This window comes from Dromaius novaehollandiae, chromosome Z (assembly GCF_036370855.1).
Source record: "Dromaius novaehollandiae isolate bDroNov1 chromosome Z, bDroNov1.hap1, whole genome shotgun sequence".
NCBI classification, from domain to species: domain Eukaryota; kingdom Metazoa; phylum Chordata; class Aves; order Casuariiformes; family Dromaiidae; genus Dromaius; species Dromaius novaehollandiae.
In genome coordinates, this window is record NC_088132.1 from 60,372,578 (window position 1) to 60,391,180 (window position 18,603).

General features: G+C 37.6%; 1 protein-coding gene across 4 annotated transcripts in view; it reads right to left on the reverse strand.

Annotated features, from left to right (window-relative positions):
• Positions 1 to 18,603, reverse strand: part of LOC112987026 (microtubule-associated serine/threonine-protein kinase 4) — a 290,231-nt gene that overhangs the window by 30,717 nt on the left and 240,911 nt on the right. For all 4 annotated transcript variants that reach the window (XM_026106671.2, XM_026106668.2, XM_064502327.1 and 1 more), the window contains 4 exons: positions 15,913 to 16,014; positions 11,443 to 11,575; positions 7,158 to 7,225; positions 4,605 to 4,690 (listed from right to left, as the gene is read on the reverse strand). In XM_026106671.2, coding sequence (XP_025962456.2) covers positions 4,605 to 4,690; positions 7,158 to 7,225; positions 11,443 to 11,575; positions 15,913 to 16,014 — 389 coding nt within the window. The remainder of the gene's footprint in view (positions 1 to 4,604; positions 4,691 to 7,157; positions 7,226 to 11,442; positions 11,576 to 15,912; positions 16,015 to 18,603) is intronic.

The window sequence follows — 18,603 nt, forward strand, 5'->3', positions numbered from 1 at the left end:
GTATAATCTAGTCTACATTCACAGCTTTAGGCTAACACAGCTGTCACTTGCTTTGACCTGATTCTCTGCTTTGTTAAAGGACCTTGAAATCCTTGTGAAAACACAGGTACTGTGTTTCCTATATTTACTGTTTAAAAACTCTATCTGCTAACCAAGAACTATGCTTCATTTTCATAAGCAATGTCCGGACTGCTAAATTCTGTATTACCCTGGAATTAGTCTGAGTTGTCTCCAGCGTGGGGAAGCCATTTGGGCACCCGTGAGTAATGCTACGACAGTATGACAAGTTTACAAGTAGTTATTTAAGACCAGAATTTACATAGCAACGTTCCACCATCTCCTAGCTAGATGATGGCCGTGACCAGATGAAATTTATATGGGGGTAGGGAGGAAATGTCGGCACTCCTAGTGACACCAGCCAGTGCCGGGGGGGGGACACCCTGGCACAAAGTGCACAGCCTCCTTCCACCAACATTTCAGACATATCCTAACCTGCCTAGTATCAAATGAGATGCTAGCCATAGGAAGATGAGAACATGCGGCAGTGATTCTCCTCTCACAACTAGTACCAGTCCTAGTTGTTTCAATACTTCATATAGATCTTGACCAATAAAAGCACCTCTCCATATCGAACAATAGCAACTTCTCCTATCTTTATGGCAGCTAGTAAAAACATAGGTGCAAAATGGTGAAACCACTGTCCAGATTTCCTGAGTAAGCTTAGTAAGGAGAACTGGTCTGTATTTGCAGAAGAAATGCTCAAGAAACTGAGTTCTTCATCAGTCTGTCACACGCTGCACACGCAGGAAGGAGACAATTCAACACATTCAGCACCGTAACATTCTTTCTCTACCAGTGGAGATAACAGCAGTAGCTCCCACTCTTAGATCCTCACATACAGATTAGCTACGGAGGAAAGACAAGGCACATGGCCTACACTGCACCGAGAAAGGAGACTCAGAGCACCCTGAGCAGTCCACCAGTTCACCAAAGTTCACCATTTTGAGTAAGTCTACAATGAATGAGGAATGTGAGAACCCCACAGCACAAATATCACTACTCCCTACTTTCCAAACTGCACTGTAAAGCTATAGGCTTCTAGGAACCAAAGCCTTTTACTCTATGTGGACCAGTCACCAACAGGCATAAACAGGAAAGAAATACAGTTTATTTGTGGTCCTTTCAGAGGTGCTGCTACTTAAGTGAGCCTACATAGCTGCAGACTCCCCCCTCCACTCTCTCACACTTCCACTTCTGATCTGGTGACTGCCAGACTGATGAACTGATCTGACTGACGGGGGTGTTGTTTTGCAGCTGGGAAAACCCCTTGGTGCCATTCTCAACACAACTGTACATGAGCCAGAACTGTCAACTGGGTGAAGAACAGACAAGAATGAATACCAAGGGTTAGGGGCAGCAGCTGCTCAAGCCAACACCACCTCTGAGAGTTAACAAATTTATCAAGCAACACCATTAGTCAGTACGTCACGTACACCTTGACGTCATAATCTTCGCAGAAGTAAAAGCATTCCATGCAGCTCCGAAAATAGCACCGTATTTTTGCTTTAAGCAGACAGGCTTATACATTGGTAAAGAGAACCTGTATAAACAGTGCTCTCTTCCCTGAAATCAAATGTAACCTCTACTTTGTTCGGCTGGTTCATGAAAGCAGGCTGATACCAACTTCAGGAGTTGGACCACCTGCTCCCTCTTGAGGGCTGAAATAATTCGGGGCAGAAAAAAAAGTTGTTATGATGGCACTAAAAGCATAAAATTTGGGAAGCATAAAAAGTTTTGGCTGCCTGAAAAAAGTCAGATAGACAGCTTGTGAAACCATTAATGACTTGGCCAGCATCCTACATGTTTACTGATTCACAGCTTGTTTAACTTCTTGTATATTCCCAACCATTCCCAAAAGCCTGATACACCTCATCTACTATACAGTCATTTAATTGCACTACAAATGAGTTTATCCAACCAATTAAAAGCAGAGAACTAAGATATTTACTCAAACTTCCACGAAACCAATGGTTTATATTTAAACTCATCAACTTTAACGTATCTGACAAATGTCTGCTACAGCATGCCAAGACCAACAATTACTCTGTCAAGCAGTAAAAGCTTTCCACTTCACTAATGAAGGCAAAAATACCACCGTAAAAATCAAAGACACCAGAATGTATGCTTTTTAAAAAAAAATTCGTTCAGAATGAAACCCTCCATTATAACCTCCAGATAAATAAAATATTACAATATCATACTAAATCTTTAATCAGCACAAAATATGACCATTGATGTATTTCTGAGAATAAATCAGTGAAGCACAGGCAGAATTCACACATATTTCGGTTATTTCAAAAAGTTAATAGCCTGGAAAAATGCAGAAGAGGAAAAAAAAATCCTTGTACATAATAACAATAATTTTTATTTCAGCTGCTTATACTTGTAATAAACTGCAATAAACACCTATGGGTTAGTTTATTGCTTTGTATTAACAGATAGAACAGATATTGTTTAATTATACTCCACTTTATGGACAGGTTAAAAGGAGTTCAGGTAATAGTGATGTGCTCCCCATTAAACCTGATTGTAAGTTTTCAGTAAATCAACTACCAAATGTATGGCACTAATGCAAAAAATGCTTAACACTTACCAAAAAAGTCAGTTGATATTACTGTCCCTCTTATCTGATACATCAGAATGGAAGTCTTCAAGTACACAGGTACTTTTGACAAAATGGTATCCTAGAGGATTTAGGAGCTCAAGCCTTCTCAGCTTTCAGTAGCATAAGTGACTGGGTGCTAAAGTCACTTTTGAAAGTGATTTCAAACTTTTTAATAAGTACTTTTAAAAGAAGTCTATTTTCACACAGTTCACCCAATGCATTTCTTATGCTCTACATTAGTCACTAGTGGGCTACATCTTTATTTTCTTTTTTGTTCTTGATTTTTGTTTCATTTAAAACAAAAAAAATCAAAACAATGAAATTCACTTTGTTATTAAGTATGGAATAGCATCCTATGAAAACTGATGATATTTGCCATTTCTAATATTATCACGGTATAAACCACAGATAGTCAGAAGTCAGCCTACCTCTGTTTTTAGTTTTGACAGAAGGACAATAATGATTCAAATAGAATCTAGATACACTCCAAACTGTTCACCCTAAATTAAATCTTTCCTCACAAATTTATCAGGGTCTCATCCAACTTCTACTGCATTTATACTGACAATTTTACAAATTATGTTCATTAAGGTCTTTCACATAACAGATATTGATTTGCCCCTCCATAAACAAAGATTTCACATGAAGAATAATCTTGCATGTCTACATCATATTACGCCATAGTAAGCCTTGATTTTTCTTTCCTTTTCCAGCTTTACAAATCCCTACTTGTCCTGTTGTTTCAAATGGACAGTTGTCTCTAGTCTATGTTTCTTGATGGCTGATCAAGGCTCCTTCTGACTGTAAAATCTAAGCACCAAGAACCACAGACTTAAGGAGCCTCTGCCTTCGGGCAGCAAGCTTCACATTTTTGGTCTCAACACACCCTTCTGCATCCATTCCCTCCTTTCCCCCACTCCCACCCATCCTAAAACTACTTGAAAGCTGGGCAGGTCCAGTGACTCAGATACCCGTTTCTCCTACATGTACCAACCACACACAGCTCTTCTCATCCTCCTCCAGTAAGACAAAGAGGAAACTGGGTAGGAGATGAAAGGGGGAAGGGAGGGGACAAAGCAGCTGCCAAGGGAAGGAGAGAGCGATGTAGCCAGTGAAAGGAGCTGCAAACTGTGGGGGGGGGGGGGGGGGGGGGAAGGCTTTTGAAGTCCTGGAGTATTTGAGAGTAACTAGCATACAGTAATGAGTTTGCCTAAGGAGAAATTCTGAGGGGATCAGTCCAGGAGAGGTTAAATAGAGAGAAGTGGATATTTGCATAAATTATGCTATTTTCTTCTGGCTTGTTGATGAACTATGTGAGCAGGTCTAGATACAAGTAACAGCCTCTAATACACACTGCAATGACCAACAGTACTAAAAAGTACTAAATGTGTCCTGTCCCATCAGGGCTCAGGGTTACCTTTAACTAAATAAACCAGAGAAAGGCATTACTGAGCCCACAATCCTCAGGCCTTTAAATTTGAGTGCAAAATTCCAGTGGAAAGAGCACAAGTGCTTTATCTTCTGCATCCAGGGACTCTTCAAAGAGTGCCCACTTCTATCAGGTTGTTGCTGCTCCCTATTCAAGCAGGAAAACTTCAAAATCAGCCTATCAGTATTAAAACAGGGTGACTTTAAACCTGGCTTTTGATTCATTCAGATTTTATCTTTGGTATTATAGGATACCTACTTCTGAAGAACTTTTGTGATGTGATATTTAGTATTTTAATTCACTGTAGTGCACAGTAATTCATTATTGCCTAGCAGGCTTTCCAAAAAGTTTCTCTTGTGAACTTTAAATATTAGCAACAACACAGGAAAACAGAATTGAGAAAGCAGCAGAGAAAACGAACTCCATTATATAAACATCCCTGCAGTAAGAAATAATGGGAAGTTTCCAAAATGAAATGCAAAAGAACTGTTACACTCACGGATTACTCACCCATAAGCTCCATTACTAATCAGTTTAATTGTTTCAAAATCGCTTTCCCGAGGTTTTCTCCGTAGCTTCAGTGAGGTATTAGAGCTCTTCAAAATAAAAGAGGAGAAAGAACAAAGTTAATACAGTACATTTTTTCAAAATTGGGGAATAAACACAAATCAAACATCCTCGGGCTGCCACACCCCAGTGAACCAGTTAGCTGCACTGGTAGCGAAGTGAGGGACCAAAGGGGTCTCTGAGGCAAAGCTGCCTTCTCATCAGAAAGGTAGCTGTTGTGCTGCAGCTATCTGTCCACTCATCTACACATTAGGGTTACAGGAGGCTGGCCAGAAGCCAGAATGGCAAACAAATTACTGGCAATTCCTAAATGGAGTTATGCACTGTTGTGAATCTCACTAAGCACTCACTGGCTGTTGCCTTCCCATTTTACTAAATCCAATTCTGGCAGTACAACCTGGTGGTAACAATGTGTAGATGACCTCTTGTTCATACAAAAAAAATTATACGCATTTCTCATTAGTGTTGTCTGGAATCATTTAGGATAGACTGTAAAAAGAGACACACAAAACGAAAGAGAAAAATATGGGAGGAAAAAAAAAATGCAGCAATTATAACCATTACCGAGCTGACCTACTTATATGCCAGAATATTTTCAAAATGGAGTTATCCTAACTACTGCATAACCTTTTCTCTAGCTATAAATACATATATATATATATATATATATATTTTTTTTTAAACTTATCTGGTCTTGAAGATGGAAGAGTGAATTAGAAATATGGAGAGAGGGGAGGAAGATTTCCAAAATAATTCCACATTCCAAACCCACAAGCTCTTTTTCAGGATGTTTTCCAAATCTCTCAAAAGTTCTGTGATCCCTATCTAGGCAGTTCTGTCATAGTTACAGCTGAAATTAGACCTGGCTGGAACATTTTCAATGAAATACTTTCTGAAGAAACAATTCAGTGCAAGAAGGTTAGTATGTTAATAGAATGAACTACACAACAACAGAAAGGGATGATTTAATAAACTGTTTAGTCCCTTTGCCCACCAGTACAGAATTCTTCCTAATTTCATATTAATGATTATTTTGAATGATCCTATGCTTCACTTCTCTAAAGTTTCTTGCCATTTCCTACGTGTATTTATTCCACAGATATCTTTATCCTATGTTTATTGCACAAAAACACTTTCAGAAAGTGTTTCCAAATCGTCATTCTGTATATTTCTTCCCTGATTTCATTTCATCACTCCTAAGTTATATTCCTTCATTACACTGCATTATCCTTCCTTTATTTCTTTAACTTTGGTATTTGTATTTGGACAACACAAATAGCTTTAGAATTATGACTTCTTAGCCACTGCTGAGCTGGTTTGCACATAGGCTCTCTCCAGTTTGCACTTTTAGATTCTCCTTATAAGTCAGCACTTCCCTTAAACATTTTAGTTATTACTTGCTGACTTTTCTCCAATTTGTCAGTATCCTTCCACAAGATAATGGCCAGGTCTAATACGGTATTTTAAACATTGTGAAAATGAACCAAAGCAGCAGAGTAAGGAACTGTCACAGCTCTGGAAGCCTTTAAAGGTTGCATTTTGCCCTAAAATCAGAAATTATCTCAAGGTGATAAGACATCTAGCAGAGAATGATGTGTTTTCTTTAGCATATCAGAACTAGTTTACCAGATACCTCATGACGGTATTTTAAATTCTGACATTTACAAATGTCAGTTAAGTACCACTGAACTACCTATGCACCCCAAAACTGCATGGGCTCCTTCTATCAACTTGCACTGAAAATCTATACTAAATTGCTATTGCAACATTTACTCTGTTGACTAAAATTCAAGGTATAAGAGCAGCTCTTTTTTAAATAAAAATTTTAACCATAAAATTCAAACCCAGCATAATATTCAACCCAATCAAGTCCACCAACCTGCTTTCCCTTGGTTTCTCTGAACGAGCATCTGACAAAATATTACAGACCCATTATTTTGCTAAAATAATTTCAGACATAGGTTCAGATGAACAATGCACAATTTTCCCCATTCCAAATTGGCTTTCTAAATCAAGGCTGTTCATTAACTCGCTCACTTCCTCCTCTTCTCTTCACTGGACCTGTTCGGGCTCTCTTAACAATTTGATGATTAGTTGCCTCTTAAAATCTGTTTGAAATACTTTATTCTTAGGAAAGGGTTTTAAAGTCCTTCCAAAAATGAAAGTAAATACATTAAACAAACAGAAATAAAGTAAGCATCAGCAAAACAGTGAAATTTTTGATAAAACAAGCTCAGCATCATGAACACACAGTAACTTGATGGACACTGAAGATGCTACAACATCTAGAAAAATAAGTAGAAAATTCTGTTCTATTTGTTGCTAGCCTTCTACCTGCTGTGCACCATGGTGCTAGTCTGAGCATTAACCACTGCTCTGTTCAATGCACCATTTACAGATACAGGCAGAAAATTTAGGTAAGGGGAATGGGACAGCATGTCTTTATTTTTCTTTACTCAGATTCAGTAAAAGCAGTATTGTAAAAGGAAAACTTACACTTATTGATTCATCTGTTTCTGGAGTTTCTGCTGTTCCATTGTCATAGTTAGCTAGCTGAGCTATTTCTAAAAAGAAAAAGATTAGAAACTTCATTGTAAACTCCATTAATTAGAAAATTGAATTAAGCAGAAAACTAAAACCTGAGAAGTGTCACTTTTCTAGAAGAGTTAATAAACTTGCTGCCCTATCTGTAGTACTTGCTACGTAACTTTTAAGGTGTCTCCCAGCATTAAGAAGATAAATCCCATCTGGTAAACAAAGATCTGCTATTCCATGTCTATGAAATCTTCCATCAAAGAATTGAAACAGCTACGTAATAATACAGAGCAATACTGTTATGGCTGCTGAGATGTGGCAATTTTGAGTGATCTGTGTGATGTGAGCATTAGGGGATAGACGGCACTAGTTTGCTAAGACTTCACAGTCACTAAAGCTTTGCCAGATCTTCACAGTTACAGCTTCTAGTTAGACAGTAAGAACTGTCAGTTGTTTGCACAGAAATGCTGGCATGCCTAACAGAATCAGCTATTTTTTTTTAGAAGCTTATCATTTATATAGTCACCAATACAGTCTACCTCTCCAGGAAATGTTAAGATTTTCAGGATCTGCAAGTTATCTTGCTATCCTACCCAGCGTTATCCTCTGCTGCAGAGTTCCCAAGTCTGTTCTGCTCTCCATGGGCCCAATAACATAAGAATTCCTTGGCATAATAAAAGGTAAATGGGACAGCTAGTAGCTAAAATACCCTTGGAAGCTTAGTATTACTTTAATCATATACATAGTTAATTATACACTTTGCAGAGCCAAAGATGCACGTCAGTTCATGATTATGTGCTGGGGATCAGAGACAGGACCACCTGAAATTTGTAAGGTGCATTTACAATGTCAGTACTGTTAACTGAATTTATGAATACAGAAAAAATTTGAATATTCACAAAAAAAATCTGAACTGGATTTTCCTATGTAATATTATAAGTGACTATTACAAGTGAAATTCTAGTTAGCAATCTGCACAGTACTTACTGTAATCATTAAGAGTAAATTAACCACACAGATAATTCTGTGTTGGAATAGCTAAAGAATTAAAAAAATAACTCTCACACATAATCATTATGCAAAACAAAAAGTTTGCAATGTGTAAGAATCCAAGGCACCTAAAATGTTACTTTGAAAAAAAACAAACATAGCTTAAGAGTTATAAAAGCTAAAATATTCCAAAAATTCTGAATATAAAGTCATTAAACAGTGAAAAATGTCTCAAATGAGAATAAACAAATAAAAGAGAGCCTAAGCTAAAACCATACAGGCCAAGTTCTGAGCTGGAGTGAATTTTACTGTCAAATCACAGTTCTGTGAACATGGGGTTTTCATAATAGAAGTGTTGATGAAACCTTTATTGTATGGGTGAGAACCAAGCAAGCCAGAATAATATACTCTGACAGCCTTCTCGACTGAAATTATTTTCATAAATAGCAAATTAAAATGAGCTATTTTTAAAGAGAACTTTTGCAAAATAACCACTATCTGAAAAATTACATATTATTTGCAAACAGTAGGTAGTAATGAAATGGAACCAAGAGTCAGCTTTTGAAGCACAGAGCTAAGGAACCATTTTGCAATGCCTGAAGAGATTTTTAAAACTCATCTAAATACCATTAAACATCTGCCTTTTTTCTTTCATTGATTTAAACCATTTCTGAAGACTCATGATTCAAATAGGTAAAGATGGTAATTTAAAAACCATGGGGAAAAATTTCTCCCCAGGGAACTTTTCAGAAATGCAGCCACCAGTCTCTGATAAGTGATGAATCTGTTGTGGTATTGCTTTCAGTACAGTATAAATTTATCTGGCATTATCTCCAAGTAATGCATGCATCATTTCACTCAAAGAAAGGATACTACAGCTAAGGCAGCAAACAAAGGAGGAAAGTAGAGAAGGGTCTAAAGCAGTAGCTTGTTTTTCTCTGCAGAGGAAGTGAGAGCCCTTGCACGAACATTTACAAAAACTGCAAGCATAATTTAACAGCTTGTTTGGAAATCCAGCTCAGTGCTTCAGGAAGTCTACAGTTTTTGAGATTTTTTTTTTTTTTTTTGAAAGAGATCTGCTTCTTACTGCTATTTAAATATTTTCTATACACGGAATTTAAAGAACTCTCACAAGGATGATCTCCATATGTAAATAAATACATATATATATTTTAAATACAAATGATTTCGGTATTTCCAAATATTTCACTTTCTAGATGATGAATTTGAGGGCATAAACCCATAGTGCCATTCTGTTATTTCTGCTCATGAAATGTCCTTTCATACAGAGTTGTCAATTCAAAAACAGAATGGATCACTGAAGAAGTCAATGCACAGTGATTTACACTGTTCGTGCATGTCACTTTTTGTGGGGAGGGAGGAAAATATTAACATGAATTAGATGCCCTGAATTATTTGAATACAAATCTACATATACACATATGCATACATATACATATACCTTTAAAATGATACACAAAATAACTTAATTGCCCCAAACCTCAGTTGAACTAAAAGTCAGTAATCTGTACATCACACATCCCTCACTGCGAAAAACCACACAGGCTGTTTTTCCTCACAGGAAAAATATTTCAATTATCCTGGAATGTTTCAAAGTTTAAGTAATATTTATCAATATTTAATTCATGAAATGCATTTGTAAGATGTGCTCTAGATAAAGTAGACACATAAAGTAAATATTCTAGTTTCAGTGAACAGTATCATTTATTATTTATATGTAACATTTGTATCCAGACCTCTCTCACAATAAACTATTTAAAAAGATTCAGAGACAACACTACCAAACTTGCACAGTGTCAGATTCTTTACTCATGCTGAGGAACCCTTTTATCCAAGTGGCCATAAAGATTTTAATCAGTAAGATACAGTTCAAGTGGTAGAATCAGGGTCAATAACACTAAACCCTCAACCCACACTCCAGATCACATCTTGCATACTTGATCAGGAAAAAACTTAGGGATTGTGCTTCTAGGCCAGAACAGCAGCTCTCCAAATCCAGCAGACACCACTTTATCTTGCAGAGAGTTAAGCTACTACTTTATCTTCCCCAGTAACACAAGGAAAACAATTTTTATGTATATTTTCTCAATGTGTCCTGCCTTCTTACTGTGCTCTGAATCCAAGCAAAAAGTGTCGCTGCTGCTATAATGTGTTTTTCAGATTAAAGATAATATTAGACTTGGGTGAAGATGTTCTGGTGAGGAGGCAGGAAGAGGACTAATAATAGAATTGTACTTTTCCTTTAAATCTTTCAACATAACAAGAATATCATCTATAACAATATCCAACTGAATTAGATCTAACCAAATTCCTGTCAAAATCTGGCAGTACTAACTTCACAAGCTGCCTAAGCTGAACAAAAAAGCCTTCTAACACACCTAAAATACACTACTCCTTTGTTTTAATGAAATATGATCTTGCATCATAAAAACTGATACATAAAACCCTACCACAATTTTTTCTAATAATTTGTGTTATCAAGCCCTATCCTAGAAATCTCCTTTTGTCCTGGGTGATAACACAATAGGAAAGCAAACAGCACTACATGTTTTCCATGACGACATTCCTACTGGACTTCCAACCTGCAGGGCTAACACTGAACACAATGAACCAATTTCCATTTATCACCAATGGTGTCAGAAGAAAAGACAAAATGTTCTAGTTAAGAGAAGGAAGTAATCTTAGTTTTCCCAGCACTGTCCTTTAAGCATGAAACAGGCCACAAAATAATGCTTTGTAGCGACCAGCACTTCCATGGGAACCCGAGTTTCTCCTACAAAAGTCATCATCATAGACAGAAATTATTTAGGAAAAATAGATCTTTGCAGTTTTAATAGCAACAGAATACATTCTCCTCAGGGAGTCTAAGCTATGGGAGGGTGGGAGCATCGAAGGGCTAATAAAGGTTCAGCCCAGTTTCATTAATACCTATGGCTGGATAACAGTGGATAACCATTAAATTTCAGCCACATCTGAAACACTGAAGTTACATTGTCAGGCTGGTTTAAATGTGAGTATCATTGCAACAATGTATTCATGAAGGATATTCACACCAGAAAATCTGAGGCAGCCTCTCTAATCCCTTTGAGCTGGTGAACCAACTGTGAAGGTTAGTGAATTGCTTGTTCTTCTACTGCCTTTCCTTTGACTTCTTGAGGTACAAACATAGTATCACAATTATCAAACTCACTAAAAGCATCTGGGAGTTGACAGCTGGACCAGGAGGTGCACTTACCTTCCAGTGGATCTTTATTTAGGCCCAGCTGGCTAATAATATATCGAGGGATGTCTGTTTTAATACCTTGCCCCTCTTTAGCATGGCCTTCGGCTGCTTCCAGAAGATAATAAAACTCTTCAGGATCAAATTCCTAGAAGAAAAGTAAATAATCACCATCATTCTCCTTGCAGAAACTGAAGTCTTAAAACCTAATATAAAACCTTTCTTTGCTTCTTCTATTGCAAACATTTGATATTTCCGTTACTAAAAAACAACACCTCATTCTATTACTAGTAGCCTATTATTCTTTTACAATTGCTACACAACGCAAGAGCCTGTAAGTGATGAAATTTCAGACCATTATTACAGAGCACTATCTTATAAGCGTAGGAAGTTCTCTGCCCCCTAAACCTCCCATAATATTCAGAATGAAATGACCTATAAGCAGCAATACCCCATTCAATGATAAAATGTCACATACAGAATACTTCATCTCCCTGCTGCCGCTTGCATATAGAAATCTACCACTAAAATAAACTGTGTAAATATATTGCTCTCTGCTTTTACTTCTAAAAAAAATTCGAGGTATTTTTAATCAACATGTATGTACTGTGTTTTATGGAAAATACAATTAAGTAAATCATTAGCTTTAGAGCCAAGCTGAAATAATAAGTTGCTGAAAACAGTATTTGAATTTCATTGACCCAATAGTTCCAAATCTGGAAATGAAATATTCTCCTTTGGGAACCAACTGTATTATTATAATCATCTATCCCATGCCTAAAAGGCAAGCCTCAAACAGTCTCTCTCAAAGAGAGAGGAAAAAAATAGAAAACCAAAACCTTGCCTTCCTCTAAGCCTCCTGCAGTTTATTTTAATACCTTAATATATGACAAAAATGGAAACAATTGAAATGAACTAGGAAAAATTTTTAAAAGTTTTTGTTTTGTTTTTTAAATAAACTCTCACTAACACACCATCTCCCTGTATTAATTCATAGTTAAAAACAAAAAAATCCACCTCTCACATATCCCTTACACTCTTCAAGATGTTCTTGTCTACCATAAATCATGACAAGTGCAATGCTTATAGAGTGAGAGTCAGTAAGAATTTCTCCAGTGAAAGTGGTTTAAGTCATGAAACACTGAGGCAGTGTAACAGACTTTTTGCTGGCATAAGTCAGTTCTCTCGAAAATTTCCATAAAAGCGAGGCGGGCTGCTGAGCTGGTTAGCATGCCTGCAGACCATGTGTTGGCCTGCCATGACTCCCTTGGGCTTTAGTCTGTCTGCTGGGTCACAAGGCTCCTGGCCTGGCACTTTAGGCTATCCAGGACTTGGGAAATGCAACATCCCACCCTGGAAGACAGCTTGAGAAATTAAGGTATCATCTTTCATTTTGGAAACATCCAAACAACTACCAGGAGGAGAAACAATTTACTGAAATGAAGTATCTTGGAATTTTCAGTCTTGTGAAAACAATCTTGGTTATTTTATTTTCCATGAAACAATTTTCGTCATCTCCAGCCCTACTTCGACAGATCTTCCACAAACACATGAAATACCCAGACTCTCTTTATTAGCTTAAAGTCTCAGGAGGTTGCTAAGCTGCCTGGAAATCTGAACTGAGTATTAAACATTAAACACTATTTTAGCTTTACTCGCCTCATCTGACATGTTGTTGCATTCCCCAACCGAACCACTTGTATCTTACTCCCTGGCACTAAAGAACACTGCAATGGTGCATGCCAGGAGTTCCCATCTACCTTCATCAAGGAAGCATTTTCTTCTCCTTACCTGCATCAATGGCTCAAATATTTATAAAGCTTCTCCTCCACTTGCTAGTAAGTCAGACAAAACAAATAGCTCTAATCACATGAAAATACACACACACACACACACACACACACACACACTTGCTTAGAAGCACGGAATTTATTTCCCAGTCTCTATTTTTACTTTTGTGTTTCATTTCTCATGTACAGAAGTCGCTTCAAACGGAAGAAATCTTTCAGTATTTGGCAGTAGCTCTTGGCACAAACCAAACAAGCAAAAGCTTTATTCATATGATTAACAAATGAATATAAACAGGTGCTCACATACCATGAACCTCTCAGCTAAGAGCACTATAAGCAAACTGACAGCATTACCTTAAGGTATCTGAAACTTCTTGTGATAAAACCATTGGATTTTTTTTTATAGTGTTACAAACTTGCTTACAGAGGCTGAAGTTTTCCCTACCTAGTATCTATTTCAGACAAACTTTCTGAAATATCAACCAGTATGATTCAAAGGTTTCCAGAGGGATACTATGGAAATCCAACATTTGTTTTTTCAAGATTAAACTATTTCAGTGACCTTTACAGGGTAGGCTTAGCACCTTCTTGCATTGGAAATGTGTTTTTTGTGACGGTCTGCCTAAACTGTTTCAAGCTACCTGCCTCTGAAGAAACATACTCTGCAGAGACTTGTTAAATTGCAGCTAAAAATCTCCTGAGGATCTCATCCAAAATAGGAATACTCCGAGGGCGCTGTGCTGGCTTTCTCTGCAGTTGCTGCTCTGCAAAGCTGAACAGCTGGATGCAGCTAGGCACCAGAACTAGAGAGAGAGACCATCTCTTGGCCTCTCATTCCTGTCCTTCCAGTCAGCTCAGCAGGCCCAGCAAAAGGAGGTACAGGATGTGCAGCAGCTCTGCTTGAAGCACGATAAGGCAAAGCAAGCAAGCTAGGATAAAATTCCAGGGGCAGAAACTTGGAACTAAGAGCATGGAGATTTTGACTAGCCAGCTATAAAGCTTAGCATTTAGAGAGAATGAACTATAGGCAATAAGGTCACTAGCAGAGAACCTGAATTAAATGGCTAAAAGACAATGATGAAGCTGGGGTGAGGACTCGTAGAGAACAAGCGAGCATTGGAGACATGGACAAAGTGTCACAGGGAGCGTAGGTCTCCGAGCCAACAGGACAGGTAATGTGTTTAAGGGTACTTTCACATGTGTGATGATAGAGAAAGGCACGGACAAGACTGAAGACAAGACAGATCATATGAGAAACCAGAAAAAGGGCTGGAGAAAAATTTTATCAACCCTGAGAACAGAACAAGGAAGGCCATTCAAGAGTGGAACGAGCATTATGATACATTTGAGGGGACAGGGCAAAGGAGTAATGCTTGCGGTTTGGATTCAATGGCAAAGGCAGTACATGCTAGTCTCCTCTCCTCTAGTACCTGAATTTTTTTTTTTTTTTTTAAATATGACTTGCATGCTGATTAAGAGCATAAAACCTTATTTTAGATTTCTTCTGAACTTTAAGTCATGAACGAATTGCAACTGGGAATACTGAGACATGATGTTTCCAAAACAAAACAGAGTCAGCTCTCAAAACGCCCACGGCTGAACTATCCAGGTCATGGATTAACTGTGCCACAGATGAAGAGACACAGCACAGAGCCAAACCAGGCTGGAAAGACTTACTAGCTCAGATTCAGTGCCATGCAAATGTAGTTATGCCACTTTCAGGCATAAGTTGAGTCTAGCAGCAGGTTAGTGGCTCTCGCATAAGCAGAGCCTTGCCAGCCTCAAATAGCTATGTGCAGCGTCAATACTGTGAACCTGGCACTGGCAAGCACAGTGGCTCAACAAAGTCAGCTCGGGCTGCACGCCAGGCCTGTTGGACTCAGGCTGGTACTTACGTGGTATCTGGACGTCTAAACATTTTCCCAAGCACACTGTGTTCTCCGTGGATTTATTAGTTCCACTGAACAACTCCAGCACATTGGTTCGGTGCACATGAGCAACTTCCCACACCTGAGCCACCCCAGGTATCACAGCATGGGGAAGCAAGGCAGAAACACTCCCATGTGATCTCTCACGAGCTAGGCCAGTCTGGCAACATCAGTGCTATGCTTACGCATAGGTTAACTCTCATTTATCTTCTAGTCCCCAGTGTAACTCAGAGTATCTGTACATCCTGTACATCCATGTATCCCTTTGCTGCATCCCCCCCTGCCAGTCAGGTGCTACAGAGCTGACTGCAAGCTGCTTATAGCCCAGGCAGCTGTTGAGTGAAACAAAATTCTGAAACTGGTAAGAACAATGATGACAATGACGGGAAAACCACTGAGCAAATAAGATTGTGGACCAGCCTTCCCAAGAGAAGAGCAAAGCCAAAACAAAACAAAAAAACCCCAACAACAACAACAAAAAAAATCAACCCCCAACACAACCAAGAGAAAAACCCAACTGATTTTTAAGCATATATGGTATTACATTTGCAATAGAAGGAACTAAACACAACTGCAGGAGGTCCTTGACAGTCCCTTGTTTCTGAGTAAAAACCAGAAAGAATCCTGCCAACAATGAACCTCTGCCCAGTACTTTGAATGCTTCAAAAAAAAAGAAAAAAAGAAAGTATAAAGGGCCTTCAATACTAACCAATGAATTTTCCCATCGTAACAAGTAAGAAATCTACTTACAGTAAGGATCACCTTACCAGACATTCCAATAAGCGAGCAGGACGAGCAATAACTATTAGGATCCTTCGCACTAGTTGCTTAATAAATGCCAGTTCTCCACTCTCTGATCGCTCTTGAGCCTAAAAGAGGAAAAGAAAGGGATAATTATTCAATACTCAACTCAGAAAAGTGGGATTATAGGAAATTTGGGACACCTCTTGCAGGTTTTGAAGCATGCACTTCAAACAGTAATTGATTTTCAAAATGCCTGCTGAAATAACAAGGATTTGAGCAAAGAAGCAACATTATCACTTCAAATTGAAGTCCTCCCATGTGTACAATTCTAACATTGTAATAACAAAAGTGACTACAATTTCAAATAGATACAGTATCTGCATGTCTTAACTTAGTACTATCAGTTTTAGATAAGAAGAGAGTGCATTTCAATACAACATTTGTCTACACGTACAACTGTCTCCCAGCTTTAGTTATTAATTTTAGAATGAAAAGAGAGCTGACATACGTAATATCAATAAATGTAAGTAACATCCATGCCCAACTGAAAATCATTTCCTATGGACACATCATACTAAAATGACCTACAAATAGGAGACTATGCTAATTCTTGCACAGAGGCGCCAAATACAGGTATGTGCAGAAAGACGAGACAATGAGAAACTGAGTTCTGCAAAGATGACAGTGACAAAGGGGGAATAACGCTATAAAAGAATACATACAAAAAAATTGCTTCTGGAAGGTTTGAAGAGATTTGCACAAGGGTCTGAACTGCATTTCAAATTTCTTTCAAGCTTTCTTATCTAAGAACGAAGGGTATAATTTAAGGACCCTAGTGAACACAAAAATGCCATATGCTCTTTCTTCTGATTAAAATATATTGATAGCCTTTCACTCAAATATCAAACAAAGCATTTCTTTGTTCTGAACAGCAGAAACTGTAGACCACAGTTTTTCCTAACCCTCTCGCTCATTCAAAACCATGAAGAGAATTCAAAGAAAACTAACCAGCTAACATTTGGAAAGTGATTAATATGAACAACTAGGTACTTTACATAGATAATTTATCTTAAATTATATTTTCGGTATTAAAAAGTCTACAGAAAACATAAAGCTACATAGTGGAACTCCTCCTCAACTTCAGCACTGTAATTTGACCCCCCCCCCCACATATTCTGAGAGCAATTAATCTATGAAGTTAGAAAAAACAAAACACACACACACGCGTGCACACACACGCACACACACGGAAGAACCAATCTAGCACTCTGCAATAGGTTTTGGAAGAACCTTAATCAGACACAAGCATATTTATTCTGCACACTAAGCCCAAAGAGAACTCTTTTGTAAACAAAACGCCTGCCTATTTTAATCATGAGCAATATTTAAAGCAACTTTGTATGGCTTTGTAGACACCTAAATATGTATCTGAACAGAAAATTCAATACATGTGAAAGAGGGATGAAGCAGGAAAGCTTTCAGATCCCCTTGACCTTGACGTTAGAATTAAAAAAATGTCAGCCGAACCAAACTGCTCAAGCCTCGGGGGAGTCTCTCCCTGGTTATGTAAAGCAATCACAGCATGCCAAGTAGCAGTAGGAGATGCAGCTTTCTGCCAAATGTCACAGCTGGGAACCAATAACAAATGTATCACAAGAATCCAAAGAAAACTGAGTTCTCATAACTCAGTTGTGCAAAGAACAAGTTTTCTTATACTCATGTTAAATTATTGACAGGTACTCAAAAGCTACTTTGAATAATTTAAGGAATTAAATTGTTACAAAGCAAGAAACTTACATCATACAAAATCTGCATTACAGAATATGATAGGAATGATTTTTTTTTGACTGATGCATTGTTTTATATACAGCTTGGAAAATAACTCACTAGAGTTTTTTTGGTTTTTTTTTTTTTTTAACTGAATGAGCCAACTTATACTCTAAGCTCTACTTACTGCACAGCCATTTTAAACACACTTAACACATTACTGTTAACATGATTCAGTGAATCTTAACTTTTAAGACATGTTTCTTTGCATTATGACACTAACACTAGCATAACTTAATTCATAGTCAGGTATCTCCAGTCAGTATCTTGGCCAACTCTGACTGCACTTTGGTATCATAAAAATGAGCATTTCACAACAGGGTCATTAGTTCAAATTTCTTTTTGATTATTTAGAAAAGTGCCATGAATGTTCCCTGACTGAAAAACAGAGTTTCAGTAATCCACAAATACTTCATTGATGTGTCAATTTTTACACTCCTTTATGAAAAGAAAAAGTTCAAAATTCAGCAGTTGTAGAAATTATTAAAAGAAAAAATAGCTATTTGCTAAATAGAAGTTAACAAAAAAGCAGCACAGAAAGAATCAACCAAAACCTCTGGAAACTGCTCCTGCATTTCAAAAAAAGCAGAGGAAAAGACATAAATAAAGACAGGCAGGGTATCTTAACATCTCACTTGGCAAATTTCAAGTCAATATCCAATCTGCTGGTCTCTCAGAAACTCTGGGTCATAATGCACTGTCAATCATTGTGTGTGAATCCTGCACAAACAGCAATATAGCATCTAACATAATCCTCGTTTTAAAAATTATGTATTTATAAATTATAGTGACTTACACCATGGTACATTCACTCAGTCAAGTACCAAGTTTTTCTCATCCATTTAGCTGACTAATTTAAGTTTGTTTTTTTTTAACACTTTTAGAAC